Source organism: Podarcis gaigeae (assembly GCF_964106915.1).
Source record: "Podarcis gaigeae genome assembly, chromosome: 14".
NCBI lineage: Eukaryota > Metazoa > Chordata > Lepidosauria > Squamata > Lacertidae > Podarcis > Podarcis gaigeae.
Genome location: NC_139690.1, coordinates 35,875,115 through 35,892,891, shown reverse-complemented (window position 1 = coordinate 35,892,891; position 17,777 = coordinate 35,875,115). Strand labels below are relative to the sequence as shown.

The following is a 17,777-nucleotide window of genomic DNA, read 5'->3' as shown; positions in this document are numbered from 1 at the left end:
TATGTCTGAAGGACTCAGTTAGTTCTCTGGGAGCATTTCTCAGCTGAGGAGCAAAATAAAAATGTTTAAAATAAATATGAAGACTAGGTGTTACCTTAAGAGAATTGGTTCAGAACCTGACAGCAACATTTTAAAAGCCTTTCTCCACCCTCCACCCTCCAGTATTTTATTTTTAAGCAAAGAAGAATTTGAGGCAAATCTGATACATCTATCTAAGCTTAGTGGCCAGTTCCTTAACATTTGCTTTTTCAAGTTTAGGAATGTGAGCCACTGACTTCGGTCCCAGAACGTTGCCACCCCAGTGATGACCAATCTCACCATATCTCTCATTGTAGTTCCTGTGAGGCAGTAGATAAGAGGGAAAGATGGGAAGCAAATCCCACTTCTCCAGCTTTGCACTGAATTTTCAGTTTCATTATGAAAATGCTGACCCAGTGAGCATCTGATACCAATGGCCCTGTTTCCAAGCATCCCTTGGGCACCTGGCTGGCCACTCTGAGAATAGGATGCTGACCTAGATGGTCCTTTTGGTCTGATCCAGCAGGGGTTCTTCTTATGCCCTTAAATAAAGCATTGCGTTTTTCGTCTAAACTGCGTCTATATTCCTCATTCTTAATAATGTTGTACACTGGAACTCCCACCCTTTCATGTTACGTAAGTCACAAAATGTCTGCTCATTCTAAGGAGGGGGTACACACTTCAGTTAAAATATTGTGATGAAAACTGAGATCCTGAGCTAGGTGGAGCACAGTAACCAAAAAGAAGGGATGGGCAAAGGCTTCTTGAATCCCAGCAACAAAGATGTGTGCCTCGGGTATCTTCACAAGGCTATATTCGGAAAGACAGGTGAGCCAGAAGCTCTGTGACCTTCCAAGTATTGTTGGACTCCAATGCCTGCCAACCCCAGCCAGCATGTTATCCCAGAAGGGATGCTGGAGTTTTATTACAGCAACTTCTGGAGGACCACAGGTTCCCCATCTCAGCTCTAAACCTATGTGTTTCTTGCAGCCTTTCATTCCCTAAGGTCCTGGGCACAATGGCGCAAGAAGAGTCCTTGACCGTGCAGCATCCTTATGATGCTATCAACGGGAACTTCAAGTTTCAACCGTCCCTTCTTTATGTCAGCAGTTCCAGAGCAGGAGACATTAATCCTGCCTGGTATCTTGTCCTAACAGCTTGCAGATAAGCACAATGTCCAGGGGGAAATGCCAATTTCCTACTAACAGGAGCTCAAAATCTTCACACTTGAGCACAATGCACAATCAATAGCAAAGAGACTGAAATTCAAAATTATGGCTGGGAGGGAGATTAAGGAAGGAAGAAACAAAGTGACAACATAGGGCAAAAGAAAAGAAAGGCCCCTCAAGAGACCATGGTGTATTAACAGAGTACTCTTCAAACAATGAGTCCCCCGTTTTCAATGACCAAAAAACAAAGCCACCAATCTGGGACATCTCCAATTAACTCAACCGTGCCTATATTGTAATACAAATTGCCTCAACTGCTCTCATATTTATTTGCTTACTTCTCTCTCTGGACCTAGGGAAAGTACAAATTGTAATGATTCAATAAAAGCTCATTTGCTACTCTCCTGGCATATTACAGTTCTGTTGTATTAGTTTATTTGGTGTGTTGGTTTCCATGCATGGTCTTTATGTAAATATGTGGATGAGTCCATGGTGTGAACATAGTTTATCAGTGTACATAGTTTATCAAATTATGTCAGATGAAGAAATTACTAGAGCAGCTGGGGCCTCTCATAGCCTTATAAAAAAATATTTTACCAGCAAGGAATATCACAATTTACTCTTGTATATTCTGCTATTGTTTAAGGCACACCTGCGCAATCGGAAGCTGCACCTTGGTTTACAAACTTTTCAGAAGTCGAATGGATTCTGTTTGACTTCTGAAGTACGTCTGTAATTTATACTGAAAGCAGGGGTTTGGAGGGGACCCCAAATTTCAGGGCCCGTAGTTAATGAAGCTCTTTACATGGTGTTAAGGGGACAGCGCTGGTGGCTGCTCACACCTACAGCATCAGTTAGCCTTAACAAGGACTGAAAGAGGCCACCTATGTAAAAGCACTCAAAAATCAAGCACAATAAAAAATAATTGCGAGTGTAGCATGGCTTAACAAGTTTTTGTTTCCCCTCCTCCGTCTCGGTTAACTTGACCGCAGGCCAGCTGGTGCTTTGATATCAGAATGCTTCACTAGCAGACCATAATGACGAACTGGGATTTAAACTCTTCTCAGCAGTTAAGATATGTCACGATTGCATAATGAATGGTAACTCAGATACCAATAGGCAGCACACGCAAGCTTTCCCAAGCCAAGCTTCTGCAGGAACAATTTGTACACAAGAATTTAATTGTAATGAATTCTCAATAGAAGCGTCACAAAGGAGAGTTAATCATTTCAGGATTGATTGCGCTACATGGAAATTTAAATTACAGCTCCTGCTGCCTCCTTGAAGGAGAATGGCAGCGCTCGGCGTGCATCGCAGATGGTCAGGGGCCTTCAGGGAAATGCGGGAGATGACTGGCATTTCTGGGCCTCTGTTGTCCCCAGGAGCATAAGAAGAGTCCTGCTGGACCAGAGCAAAAGGTCTTCTGGCCCAGCAGCCTGTTTCCAAAAGTGTCCAGCCAAATGCTTATGGGAAACCCACAGAGCCTCCCCCTTGCAAACCCTGTGTCCTGCCCCCACCTCACCACCAGAAATGGAGATTCAGAGAACCAAGTGGGATCTGGGGGGGGGGGGGATGTCGCAGCGTATTCCCTCTCCTAGAGGGAGTGCTCCTAATCAGGTTTCCAGCTACTTACTCCCTCCAAAGCAAGGCATTCCTTATTATTCCAATTTTCTTTTACAGTTGATATTCAACATCCTGAAGCTACTGGGCTTCCTCAGTCTCCCTTAGACTGCCTTTTTTTGAGTTTTCATGAAATATTTCCTTTTTGTACTTCTACCTACTTCTTGCTTCACCCAAGCATGCAGATACTACCCTCATTTTCATTGCCTCTGTTTTGGCTCCATGGCCCAAGATAGCTATTAGAGATAGGCTTACTACTAATGGATACGGTAGCACAGCACCACCCTGTGTTCTTCAGCTGATGCCCTTCTCTCTGTGTGTGAGGAGGGTAGCAAAAAGAGAATGGGACATGAGAGTAGTGGCTCCCCAGTTGTGAAATGCTCTCCCCAGGGAGGCATGCCAGGCTCCTTCACTATCTGCTTTTATTCAGCCAGGCCTTTGGAGTTCTCTGCATGTTTTTAGTGGCGTGGCACTGAGTTGGATTTGCACTTTTATGCATATTGTTGTATTTTAAAGGTTAAAAGGTAAAGGACCCCTGACAGTCAAGTCCAGTCGCAGACAACTCTGGGGTTGCGGCGCTCATCTTGCTTTACAGACCGAGGGAGCTGGTGTTTGTCAGCAGACAGTTTTCCGGGTCATGTGGCCAGCATGAATAAGCCGCTTTTGGCGCAACAGAACACCGAAACCAGAGCAGCGCACGGAAATGCCATTTACCTTCCCGCAGGAGCGGTACCTATTTATCTACTTGCACTTTTTGGCGTACTTTCGAACTGTTAGGTTGGCAGGAGCTGGGACTGAGCAACGGGAGCTCACCCTGTTGTGGGGATTAGAACCGCCAACCTTCTGATCGGCAAGTCCAAGAGGCTCAGTGGTTTAGACCACAGTGCCAGCCGCGTCCTTTGTTGTATTTTAGGTTGTTTTTATTCTTGTTTTTCTTAACAACAACATGGTTAGACATGCATATTTCCCTCCAAGGACTATGCTAGTGCTTGTATAAGAGCAGGAATCTTGAGGACAAAGATCTGCTATATTACATAGACTTGTAGGCCTTCCGTCTTTTGGGGATGTAGGGAAGAGGGGGTAGTTTTAAGAGACTGCTGCATGGCATCCACAGTGCTGCACTAATTAAAATGTGAAAACCTTTCTTCAGCCTTTAAATCACTTTTCCAATTATGAAACGCAACCTACCCGATGTCATTAGTTGTAAAACAACAGCAGAGAACATCTGCCAAGTGTTCCAGAGATTACAGGCCAATTACTCAATGATGCTCTTTAGGCTGGAACACAGTTTCACTTGATAAATATTCATTTGTCCACCAGCTCATTCCTCAATACCCAAAGAAACCAGGGAAGCAGATTAACCTAACCACACAGTCATTGCCATTGTCTTAGCATGCTGTTGAGTGAAATTCTGGAAAAGGCGGCACAAAGCATACCATTTCCTCTGCACAATAATTGCAAAAGACATATTAACTGGAACGAAGGCAAGTCAGTATACAAAGATCAATGAGCCATCTGATTGTTTAGATGAATGGGTGTTGCAAATATTGGAATTCAATTATTTATGATTTCAAGTCCTATTTTTCTTTGACTCCCAGCAAGCGGCACATATTCCAAAGGGGCAGGGCTTATCTGACACCAAATTGTCCTGGCAAACGTGATGAAAGGACAGTCAGGAAGAAGAGGAAAGGAAGAGAGAAACAGCCCTTTTAGAACTGTGCCTTGATCTCCCATTGTGTACAGCACTAAATCATAAATCTGCAGTGGTTCAGAAAGTGGGGTGAGACAGGCGAGGATTTTTTAAGTCCATGGTTCTTCTTTTGTTATGACACACTACTTAAATCAACAACACCTGTCAATGGGCAGGTTTTCAATGTTGCAGACCCTGAATGGGGAAGAGCTACCTGTGAACAGTGCCTATTGGCTCATGCATACAAAGTCATTAACCCATTATAACCACACACACACTTGTGTCCCCCGAGCATTTCTCAAATTTTAAAACCAATGTTTGAAGTTATTATTAAAATAAAATAAATAAATAAATGACAGACAAGTCAATCAAAATACATGACCATTCTGGGCAGACCATCTGAAGCAAGGAAGCAAGATGACTCAACTAGTATTCAAGGCACTGCCATGTATACCTTTCATGCAAATTACATAGGCAGGAGGAAACTGTGTTAAGCGCATGACTGAACAACCCACTTGACTTTTTAAAATTACATCTGTCTTCACCCAGAGTTTTAAATTTATTTATTTATAATTATGTTTTATTTTTCTTGGTCTTTATATACCTCATTTCAAAAAGAGCAACCCTGGGCAGATGGGTAACAGCAGTCGGATTCTACCATAAGCAAATGGGTCAAGCCCCCAAAATAGTGACAGAAAACAAGAAAGCAAGCTTGTATTGGAACCTGGGTTGGTGCACACTTGAGGATAAATACAGACAAAACTGCAGAAATGCATACAGAAGCATGTGGAGTAGAAATAAAGACTAAAGGAGTTCATGTAATATTTGAGAACCCTCACCTCAAATCTCTCCTGCTCCATTCGGTGCTGGTCATCCAGTTGCTGTTCCAGATATGTAAGGTTACGGAATTTTTCCAGGTAACAGCTATATTGTTTCTGCAGTTCCTCCTCAATCTTCTCATATTCATCCATAAAAGCTGGGCTGATGGGGACACAAGAAAAAAGGAACATGGGAGAATCTGTGAGTTTTGTTTTTTTAGCTGAACTGAGGGATTTCAAGCACTACCTTACCTCCCACCCAGCTCCTAAATATTTTCTGGGAACATTTAAAACATTCTATCAGGTTAAACCAATTCTAGAATATGCTCAACTACTCTTTTTCCAATATCTTCCAAGAAAAAATACAGTTAATCCATTATTATGGATTCATGCTTCATTAAGAGAGCCAACAAAATTTAAGGTCCTAATTACATCTGAAAACTATGTCAAGGGAGTCTTAAGTAAGATTTGATTGCTTTTGAACCATCTGGGCATAAATATCTAGTTAAGTGGCAACAAAGCATGCTGATAATAATTCTAGAAGATAAATGAGTATGGATTTGGGGGAAAAAATCTTGCTTCACTTTAATTTTTTTTAAATATAAATTCATTGATTTTTGGCTCCAGTGAGATTGAACAAAATATACCCAGAGACTACAGGTGATTGTTGCATACGTAAAACACTTGAAGCAAATATATTCCACATTATGTGGTGATATACAAAAATCCAGATATTTTGGAATCTAGTATTATCAGAAATAAAAACTTCTAGGTTATGATGTCCCAAGAGATCCAAAGGTAATATTATTTCCTTATCTAAAGGGCAGTATACCAGAAGATGATTTAGAAATGACAGCTTATTTGTTAACTGCAGCCAGAATGATAATCTGGCAGAATTGGAACAGTATCACCCTTCCTTCTGTAGATTCTTGGCTAGCTAACATCTGGGATGTTGCATGTATGGTAAAGCTAATAAATCTGGTCAAAGCAGGAGAGGGCAGACAGTGAGAGAATCTGAGTACAACCACTAAATAGGCCTGCTCTCTTATCTCACCCAACTGTGATTCCATCCTAAATGGGCCAAGGAGAAGGTTCTCTCCTTCTGTTCTTAGGAAGTAGGCAGGATGGTATGAGAGGAGGCAATCTTCAAGGTATCCTAACATGCATAAAGTTTTTAAAGGAGAAACTGGCTCACTTGTCTTTTAATGATCCATAGTTCAAAGAAGCCTGATAGGAAAGGTTTATTGGCCTGCATAAAGTCCAACAGATCCTTGACTATAACACATTATAAACCAGCTTTCATTTTATGATTTAAATATCTAGCCCATGAGTCTGCAGCTGCATTTGATGAAGTCACAGTCAAAAACACAAAAGCACACAAATACTCAAAGTCCCAGAAAAAAGGCACCAAGCAAAAACAAACACCTTTCCCCCATTTCTTTATGATTTTTCACTCTTATATATGCATCTGGGATATGCCATGCAGGATCACAATTTTTAAAAAACTAAAATCAGCTATATGGTCACTACAGACTGACCTCTCCAATATGAACCCGTTTCTTTTAAAAACAAAGAGTCAAATGTCACAGATTCAATCTCATTTTAACAACTTTGTTTTTGTGCATTTTTAAAACAAATCATTTTTTAAAACACAATTATCAAGTGATGCTCAGAGTAGGAAAATGTTGAGCAGTTTTCAAAAGGTCAAATGACTGGAAAAATGGATAATTACATAATTGCAATTAGAGAGTGTACATTAGCAGGTACAGTGGTGCCCCGCAAGACGAACGCCTCGCAAGATGAAAAACCCGCTAGACGAAAGGGTTTTCCGTTTTGGAGGCGCTTTGCAAAACGAATTTCCCTATGGGGTTGCTTCGCAAGACGAAAAAAATCTTGCATCCCCCCGCGGGTTTTTTTCGCTTTTTTCGCCCTTTTCTTAAGCCGCTAAGCCGCTTATCAGCTGTTCCGCTGATAAGCCGCTTAACAGCTGATCGCTGGAAGCAGCTTGACAGCTGTAGCGCTAATCCGCTAAGCTGTCAATGGACTTGCTTCGCAAGACGAAAAAACCGCTAGACAAAGAGAATCGCGGAACGAATTCTTTTCGTCTAGCGAGGCACCACTGTAGCAAGTAATTCTACTGCAGAGAGTGCTGTCGGGAATGACCTTGGATTGGCAGGCTCTAATGCAGGAGGAGGAAGAGGAAACAGAGGAGAAGACTGAATGGGGGAAAACTGGGCTGGAGTAGATCTCCTCTTTCTGCCCAAACATCAGCCACTTTGGATGCGAGAGCAGGGATGCTGGCTTTCCCCACTTAGAACAGAGAGCCTCAGTGGAAGATGGAAAAAGATCTGTTCAGCCAAGGGAAGGAAGCGAAAGAGGAGGCAGCAGTGACTGAACAAGAGCAGGGTGCAGTCTTGTTACCTAGAACCACATGGTAGCAGAACCCATCTACTCTGACGGAATGTGTGTTTGCAGTGCCAACATTCCCACAAGGCAAAAGAATCTTGATAGTGAGTGCACCATGCCTCTTCTTTAAAAACTTTGTGGGAAGGACATGGAAACTTGTCGAGACATCTTTGTCACTTTTGAACTTCCTGCGCTGCTCCTGAATCGTGCCTCTTGCACCCTGTGTCTGCTGCTGACCCTGTTCCACTGCTTGCCCGAATAAATATCTGTTTCTTACTTACAAGTAAGAGCCTCTGCTTGTGTTTGGGGCCTCAATACTTATAGCACTTCTTGGACAAGAGAGTTTCTTAGGCTCATTGCAGGCTCTTCACTCTCCACTGCACTAGGCATTAAGCATGCACATTAACACTCTGCATATTCATTTCTCATGGGACAAACAGTACGCCAGTAGTTACCGAACACTTTGAAGGGTCTGTAACCGCTTGCGGTTTCTTTCCAGCTCCAATTTCCTCTTTTCAATCTTGGCCTCCAAACTGGTTTCATCTGATGCCACGTTGCTCAGCATGTCTTTGGTTTTCTGGACCTGCTCCTGAAAGAGATACTGCAAAGATGAGTGACAGTTGCTGACGGAATCAACAGATGACATTTTTAGTTCCTAGCTCTGTTCTGGCCACATTTTCTGATGGTTATATTTATGACTGTGTGTGCTAAAAACCACTGGACTAGGACCAGGGAGATCCGTGTTCAAATCTCCACTCAGCCACTAAGCTCATTGGGTAAGTCACAGCTACTCTCCCTCTCTTCACCTACCTCATAGAATTGTTGTGAACATGAAATACAGCAGTGAGGTAGGGGTAGAGGTGGAAAAACATGCATATCACCTAGGAAGCTACCTTATACTGAGTTAGACCATTGGTCATTCTGGCCCAATAATGTCTACACTGATTGGCAGTGGCTCTCTGGGTTTTGAGGCAGGGGACATTCCCAGTCCTACTTGGGATCTTCTGAATGCAAAGCAGATGCTTGAAGGATAGGTGGGATTAAAATGTAAAACAATTATAAACAAAAATTATACACCAAAGCAGCACACGTTCTGCACCAATATAAATGCATATAAACAATGAGAACAGGAACTGTTTGCATAGTTTATTCTGCAGTTGTTCTCATTTTTCTTGTCATGAGAAGGGGAAATTTTATGCATCTGCTCTTCTGACTTTTTCCAAGTCGTGCTGGAGGGTTTTTGTTTTTGGGTTGCGTGTGTGTGTGTGTGTGTGTGTGAGAGAGAGAGAGAGAGAGAGAGAGAGAGAGAGAGAGAGAGAGAGACAGCGTGCTACAACTCACAAACAGGACAAGAACTTACTAGGATAAGGATGAGTAATTTTGAGAAAAGTTTGGGCTAGCACACAAATGCCTTAAGAATCTAGAAGTGATAGCCAGGATAATTCAAAGGAACATGCCAGACTTGGATGTGGAATATTTCAGAGCAGGACCAGTCCCATTTAGGAGGAAGGCAGAGTCCACTTCTGCTTGCTTCGAACTGCACACAAATAAACATTCCACAGCTCTTTGGTTCTAAGCATATTAGCAAACCAGAACCTTCATATGTTCAGAGGCAGTATACCTCTGAATACCAAATGCTGGAGGCAATTAATAAGGAGGGTTGTAACCTTCATCCCTTCCTTGTGAGCTTCCCAGAATCATCTGGCTATCCAATCATGCACCTGTTTTGTACCGGGTCCTTGTCTGCTTGTGACTCTCTTGATGCCTGTTTCCAAGTGCAGGCTGACACCTGGTTTGGAGTCTTTGCACTAGGGATGGGGGACTTGTGGTCCTCCTGATGTTTTTGGACGACAACCCCATCATTCCTGCACACTTGCTATGCTGGCTGGGGATAGTGGGAGCTGGAGGCCAGCAACATCTGGGAGGTTCCTCACCCCTGCTCCATCCCTAAAAGCTGACCAACTAGTAACACCATGATTCAGAAACCTGTTGTGCAGCCAGGACTTTTATAATCAAAGAGAATACCCAGACCCAAGTTCTTTCTGTTATCTGTACCAAGTCATGCTTTATGTACCGTAAAGAGGCTTGATGGTTCTGTCTCAAACTCCCGATTCTCTGCGTGCATTTTTAATCTGAGGTGGAGGCCGCTGGGATCAATTAGAGCCCCATTAAAGTGAGCAAGGCAAATTGTTGATGGTACAAATCCAAGGTACTTGGGTCCTAAATGATCCCAACATGGGAAAAACTCCATTTTTAACAATGCACAGGCTACTTTATACTGATGCAGCTGCTAAAACACAGCAGTACTAACCATTCAGCTTAACCAAGGAGCTGTAGGGAACCTGATCTCACCGCTGCCTAGTTGTACCCCAGTACTATCAACAAAAATGCTTAAGGAAATTTTATAATTACTTTTACATTAAATTGACATCATTGTCCAAGTGCAACCCTGTTATCAGATTAATAATGTGCTTTCTACCAAACATACAAAGAAGCAAGAGCTCCCTGGTGGATACCTGAGAAGGAAAATAGGAAAGATCAGCTCTGGGGAGTGCTGTCTGCAAATACAAAAGCAAAGGAACAACTGTTTGCAGGTTTTAATCCTCTGCCAATGTTTATAGCTGCTTAGGATAAATCTTCATTCAGAAGTGCTGCGTGTAAGGGAACATGCAGACCGCTTGGGCCTTGTTAAAAAGCCTCACTTATAGCCATTTCTCTCCCACACAAACCCAAATGTAATCAAAAGGATGAAAGGAAATCAAGAAAACAGGGAGGGAAGGGGAGAAAGGAAATACAAAAATGTGCTGCACAGAATCAAAGTACTGATGACCTTGAAAACCTTGCTCTTTCAGAATTATTAATTGGCAAAGAAGGAATATTTTGACATTTAAGCACCAATTGGGATTGCTCTAGCAGATGGCTACTATTGATTGGACTCACTAGTTCAGGCAGCTATGAAAGCAGGGCCCCATCTGCACTACGCATTTGAAGCAGTATCATACTACTTCAAGCAGTTACGACTTCCCCTAAAGAATCCTAAGGACTGTAGTTGTTAAGAGTGCTGAGAGTTGTTTGGAGACCCCATTGTCTGCACAGAGCTATAATTAAAGCAGAGTGGTTTAACAGCCAATCCCTCTTCCCAGGGAACTCTGAAAAATGGGGCCAGAGTGGTTTCTTGAAACTGTGCTTTATGGCGGGGTGGTTCTGGGGTGGAAGAACAGAGAGAGAGAGAGAGAGAGAGAGAGAGAGAGAGAGAGAGAGCAGTTCTGCTCAGGTCCAGTTTGCAGGTTCCCACAGGCACCTAGTGGACCACTGTGAGAACTGGATGCTGGACTAGGTGGGTCACTGGCCTGATCCAGCAGGGCTCTTCTGATGTACATATCAAATTTTTATTACAATATATTTCAAGTTATAGTCATGAAACAGGGCCTCTCTTCCTAGTTATACATGTATAGTCCACTAGGTGGCTTTAGGCAAGCTATTGTCATTCAGCCAAAGGTCAACACCTGTAAAATATGGGTAGAAGAATATGCTAGCCTATTTTCACAGGGATGTTGCAAAGATTACTGGGGGCTAACCACACGTGGGATGTGGGTGGCGCTGTGGGTTAAACCAGAGCCTAGGACTTGCCGATCAGAAGGTCGGCGGTTCAAATCCCCGCGACGGGGTAAGCTCCCGTTGCTTGGTCCCTGTTCCTGCCAACCTAGCAGTTTGAAAGCACATCAAAGTGCAAGTATTTCCGGCGGGAAGGTAAACAGCGTTTCCGTGTGCTGCTCCAGTTCACCAGAAGCAGCTTAGTCATGCTGGCCACATGACCCAGAAGCTGTATGCTGGCTCCCTCGGCCAATAAAGCGAGATGAGCACCGCAACCCCAGAGTCATCTGCGACTGGACCTAATGGTCAGGGGTCCCTTTACCTTTACCTAACCACACATTACATAAAACGCATGTAACAGACTCTAGCAGATTTTAAAACATTTTAAAGGGGAAACTGTGGGAAGGAAGGATGAACTGGAAGAAGCAGGTATGGAAAGGCTGATGCACTCCTTCCCTGCTCCAAAACACCCTCCAAGCCACACATTTGCCATAGGTTCTGATCTGTGGCACACAGAATCTAAAGAGGTTTTAGGAATAAAAAAAAGAACATGAAAACTGAGTAAGATAGTATTGAACAAGATAACCGATTCAAAATAAAGCCACAGAATAAAACATTTTTTTAAAAAGACCACCTTCCTTACCAAAATGTCTTTGATGGCAACTCTCATCACCTTTTCAGTCTCATTTATCTCCAGAGGTCTGGCAATTGCTTCTGTTCTTATTTCCTGAAAGACAAAAACCCACAAGAAATAGTTCCAGGTTTGAGTCTCTCATTAATATTCATTGAATGGCAGGCAGCTGAACCGCTTTGGCAAAGTGATTTGCATAACAAATGGAGTGTAGTCTAATATTTATGCACCAACAGCTTAAAGGCCTTCACAGAACTGGAGCCCATTAAGAAGGTTAACAAAGGTCCAGTGTTAAAATGTTTTCTGACTTGGCAGCCATTAAAGCTGCCAACTAAGCAGCAAGTTTCATTAAAATTAAGGGTATTTATGACAAAATGTTGACTGGATGCTGAGAGTTCCTCTTAGCTCCCTTCCCTCCCCAGACAACAGCCTGTAGATCAGTAGTCTTCTTATCATTAACTCCTTTTTAATAGATTCAGGTAGGTAGCCGTGTTGGTCTGACGAAGTCGGAAAATATATATATATAAAAATTGTCCAGTAGCACCTTAGAGACCAACTAAGTTTGTTCTTGGTACAGTGGACGCTCAGTTGCGAATGTGACCTGTGTGGGAAGCACGTTCGCAGCCCGCAGCTTTTGCAACCTGCAGCACCGCATGTGCGGGTTGCAATCCGGCGCTTCTGCGCATGCACAAAGTGTGATTTAGCGCTTCTCCGTTCCAGTGCTTCCAGGTTTCGGCGCATCCGTAACCCAAAAAAACGCAACCTGAAGCGTCATGGAGGAGAGAGGTCTATTTTGGCTAGGATAGCTAAAACAGAACTTCACAATCCAGGGGCAATTCACCTTTGAATACCAACAGATAAGAGGCAATAGCAGGGAAGGAATGTTGCCTTCATTCCCTGCTTGAGAGTTCCTAGAGGCTTTTGATTAATCACTGTGGAAAGGGGGATGCTAGACTAGATGGACCTTTATTCTGGTCCAGCAGGGCTTTCCTTATATATTCTTTAATACGGCTACAATCTAATTAAATAATTGAATTGATGAAGTTCTAGCTGACTAATCCTTCAACTAAATTTGGATAGGTGTAAAAGCAAGACTAATGAAGCCTAACGTGTACTTTTTTCCCCAGAAGATGCCACACTGGCCTGAGCAAGCAGAATCTTAGAAGAGACCTGGTGGTGGTACAGTGGTTGGAGTGTCAGATGAGGACATAGAAGACCAACTGTGAAGCTCACTAGGTGTCCTCAGGCCAGTCAGTGTCTCTCATTCCCTTCTGCAGCTTTTATAAGTATTTGTATTAAAACAATTATATATATTCAAAAATGCTTCCAATTAAATCAGGCACATCTTTAAGCTATTAAAGTTGCAACCTCTAGCTGCTAGATCTTGAATGTACTCAAGTCTAAACCTTGTGTCCTGAGAAGCAGCTCTCCTCCAACTCTGGCAGGTCTAAACTTCAAAGCCAACTTTTCTTTGCTATTTGTCAAAGCAATGACTACAGCCCATTACTCATCACAAGCGGTCAAACTTGGTTGCACATATGGCATCCAAAAGCCTCAGTGCCTCATTCAATTTCAGCAAGTGATTTGGCCAAGGAAGAAATGTAGACTGCAATGACAGGAAATGCAGGATTCCCCACCCCCACCCCCGCAGCCAGGAGTCTGCACTAATGTACTCAATCATTTCACGTAAAATACCCAAGGATTCTTAGAAAGAACTACCAGCACACAAGAAGGAAATGTGCTGAACGCAGGGAGAGAAATCTATTTTGTGGCCAGCAGGGAGAAGGAAGAAGCAGATAACAGCTCTGCATTTACAAACAACAGGACTTTTCCTACATCAGGTTGTCTTGCAAAACTCCTTGAAACAACACAAAAGTATTTATAAGTGCAGTTCATATTACAATGCGAAGAGGTGGCAAGTTTCAGACAAACTGGCATTTCAAGCAGACACAGGAACTATTATTAAATAATGCATATTGCACTTTTAATACACAACATGGAGTGCAATTTTAAAACTTTTCCCCAGATGCACAAAACAACAGATAGCCACTGTGGTAGGGTGGCTTAAGCTCAGGGATAAGATCACATGCTTTGCATACAAAAGGTCCCAGGTTCAATCCCTATCATTTCCAGATAGGGCATGGGAGGAATCAATTGTAGAGTTGGAAGGGACCACAAGGGTCATCTAGTCCAACCTCCTGTAATGCAGGAATCTTTTGCCAAATGTGGGGTTCGAACCCACAACTCTGAGATTAAGAGTCTCATGTTCTACCAACTGAGCTATTCCATCTGATGTCTGAAACTCTGGAGACCCACTGAAAGTCTGTCTGGGTAGTAGTGAGCTAAATGTGCCAATGTGTCTGACAATATTATTTCCTATGTCCCTTGAATGACTATCAAGGAACTATAGTGTTTTTTTGGATGTGTCCACAGCTCAGCAGCAGAACACAGGCTTTCCATGCAAAAAGTCCCAGGTTCCATTAACTGGTACCTCTGCATAAGGCTGGGAAGAATCATGGCCAGTCAATGTGGACAATACCGCACAAAGTGAAACAGTGATTTGGTTTGGGATAAGGCAGCTTCCTGCGTATGTGTTGTGTTCATCAGAATTTTTGTGTGAATTTCTCCCAATAGACACCTTTTTGTATGCATTTTCCCCAATATACATGTTTTTCTAAAGCAATTTCCCCTAATGTAGTGCACTTTTGTATGTTAATTTCACAAATAGATACATAGACACATGTACACTTTACTCCAAGTATATGTATTTTTGTATACATTACTTGGCTGGAGAACCGCATTGCAATATTTGGAGAAGTGCAAAGAATGACTACGTTTCGGTTCTTGTATTGTTTTGGGAAGTGTACATTTTAATACGTTCACCTTTAGATGCAAACTGAATGGAATTTAACCTCATTCCTAGTTGCAAGCCACCTTGGAGGCGACTGGGAAGTGACAGCATAAACAAAACTGTTTTCCCTTGGCAAGTGTTCACAGTTTCACAGAGAAAAATAAAATGGCATGTGAATGGACACATTTAGTCCAAGACAGCAAGAGATGGAATACTTATCGCTACAGCCAGGACATGCTATTCCAGTATAACTAGCCTGAGATTACAGTCTCTGCATTTTGATTGGGCTAAGCAGCCCACAAGTGGACAGAATGCCCTTTTAAAATATGGAATGTTCTATATCCCTTGAGCACTACCAAGGGAGCACAGGACAATGAGAACATCTTTCTCAGCATGAAATGCACACAGGCAGTCAGATCAAGGGGGGAAATAGTAGTGATTAAGTCTTGACGGAACCCTCTGTGGAGATTACAGAAATGACAGTACAATGAAGCTACCCTAGAAATATGATCGTAAATCAAAACTTGATAAGTGAATAACATTTAAGAAAATATGTTTAAAACTCAGCCTCCCTTCATGCAGCAGTTGTGGATACTAGCAGAATCTAAGGCTGCAATGCTATATATACAAACTTAAAAGTAAGTGGCACCGAAGGGATAGGATTTACTTTTGAGAAAGCCTGCAAAAGAACAGGCTGTAAAGCTGTTGTCCTATGCACAAACCTACCTGGGAATAACCTCTGCTGAATGAAAATTTACTTCTGCAAAAATGTGCATTGGATTTGTCTTACAGTACACCATAGCTTTCTTTTTGTAGTTTAACATCCTAAAGAAGAAAGTTGGTGTGGGGAGTTTAAGAACATATGGTCTGACTTGCAAGATCAGACACAAGGGAGAATGACAACTGGAGAACAGCTATGAGATGGGAACAATTATGAATATTATAATTGAAAGATATATCTTATGAATATTAAATTGATTAACAGAAAGGAAGAACTTGCAAAAATTGTTGCTTACTGTTTACTAGGACCATGATGTTGTGAAACAACTGCTAATTAGAAATCAGGGGAGCAGAGTGTAAAATTAACGTTGATGAGCAAAGGAGGAAAATCATTTTAAAACAATTAACATGTACACAATCTCACAGAGATGCTATTAGCAGGTGTTATTAATACTGCCAGTGTTGAATCACACTGCAAGCAAAGGAAGGATACAACATCAAAGAAGTCCCCCAAAAGTTGAAGGGAAAAGATTCAAAAATTAAGCCAATTTATCTCTTTTTACATCTTGGCCGAGGAGAACAGTGGAAGGAACATAGCTTTAGGTCCTGTGATTAGAAATGGCAGTCTCAAGCATGCTTTCTCCATGCTTTAACCCTGTGTCAGTGGTAGTTTCTGCATAGGAGCAAGCAGCTATTATCTACTATATAAATAATGATTCATTTCTGACTCTCTCTCAGTTCAGAAACTATCAGATGCCAAGAAGAAGAAAAAGAAGAAGGGGGGAGGGGGAGGAGAAAGAAAAAGGAGCACTTTAAGAGTATAGTAAGCCTGCAACATAAAGCACGTAAGTTGCAAGATTGCTGTATTTACAATAATGTGATGAAGCATTATCGGCCTAGAGATTAGGAAGATGAAGTCCTTGTCTTAAAAGAAGTATGATGTTTTAGTATGGTTGAGGCAGTTCGTCTTAAGTGTGCAAACTGAAATCATTCTACCCTTGTATAATTTGTGTACATCAGGTGTTGGCAAACTACGGCCCCTGGGCCTAAATCTGGCCCGCGCTGTGAAGCAGAGACTCCCGGCAATGGCAACGGGAGGAAGAGGCTGAGCAGCCGGCGGCTCTGCCACTCAAACGCCGCACCTGGTTTACCTCAGCGGTGTTTGATTCGCAGAGACACCCCGTGCTGCGCTGAGGTAAACCAGGTGCGGCGTTTGAGTGCTCGGCCTCTTCTTCCCGTCACCGGCAAAGCTGCCAATGCTTGGCCTCTTCTTTGCCATTGCCACCACTCGGCCTCTTCCTCCCATTGCCGCCCTGATGCTCCTGTGGGCCAGAGAGTGCAGCAGACGAGCTCACTCTGCCCACCCATGAGAAGCAGCAGCAGTGGCGGTGGTGGTGCTGTGGCAGCTCCTGGGAAGGTAAGCACAGTGGCTGGGACTGGGGGCTGCGGAGGACTCGCCTCTTCTTCCAGCTCCCCCCCCCCCCAGTGCCCCTTCTCTGGCCTGCCACAAGGTCTGAGGGACAGTGGACTGGCCCACTGCTAAAAAAATTTGCTGACCCCTGGTGTACATGCTTTCCCTGACATTGCCTGTCATTTATGCGCTTAATAAACACATACACTTAATGTGTCTAATTTCACCCCACTGTTCAGAATGCATGTTATTAGCTTTCCAGCTGCAAACCATGTTTTTCAACTTCACATTTTTGTCCACTGCATACTAAAGAAACAAAACACCCCTAACCCTTGTCTTCAAATCAGAAAGGTAAAGGGTTTTCCATCATCTTCCCCTCCTTGGAGGGACTATAACTTTTTCCCACCCTTTTCATTTTTGCCGCCCATAAAACTAATGTGAAAACCACCCCTTTCAAAAGTAAAAACATCATGATTAAAAAAAAAGACCTGAGAGATCCCTGACAGAAACATGTCATGAACTCCATCCACCCCTGACACCCTGCAGAAGCAAAGGCCACATCTTGCATGAAGTACTAACACCAAAGTAGTTCACTGTTGTCCTCCTCATCTAATTTGGGGCTTTCCGATTTGGAAAACATACCCAAGAGCTTCTTGCGGATATAGTTTTGGACAAAGATAAAGAAACAGCAGCAATGAGCAGCTCAGTTTGGGAGCATCTGTGCTGTTGCAGAATGAATGGACATACAGCAAGAGAATGAATAACTACAGACGTCCTTTGTAAGTGAAGCACAGGGGTCATTTCACATTTTTTCTTTCCAATAACCAAAAAATAGGTGGGGAGAAAGCT

The 17,777-nt window shown here is 42.8% G+C and overlaps 1 protein-coding gene across 4 annotated transcripts in view; it reads right to left on the bottom strand.

The window, feature by feature from the left end:
• The window catches only part of CLUAP1 (clusterin associated protein 1), a 54,385-nt gene that overhangs the window by 17,692 nt on the left and 18,916 nt on the right, over positions 1–17,777 (bottom strand). For all 4 annotated transcript variants that reach the window (XR_014557743.1, XM_083711140.1, XM_083711138.1 and 1 more), the window contains exons 6-8: positions 11,959–12,042; positions 8,177–8,310; positions 5,337–5,478 (exon numbers count right to left, since the gene is read on the bottom strand). Coding sequence is in view for 3 of the 4 variants with exons in the window: in XM_083711140.1 (XP_083567266.1) it covers positions 5,337–5,478; positions 8,177–8,310; positions 11,959–12,042 (360 nt within the window). In the remaining variant the exon portion in view is untranslated. The remainder of the gene's footprint in view (positions 1–5,336; positions 5,479–8,176; positions 8,311–11,958; positions 12,043–17,777) is intronic.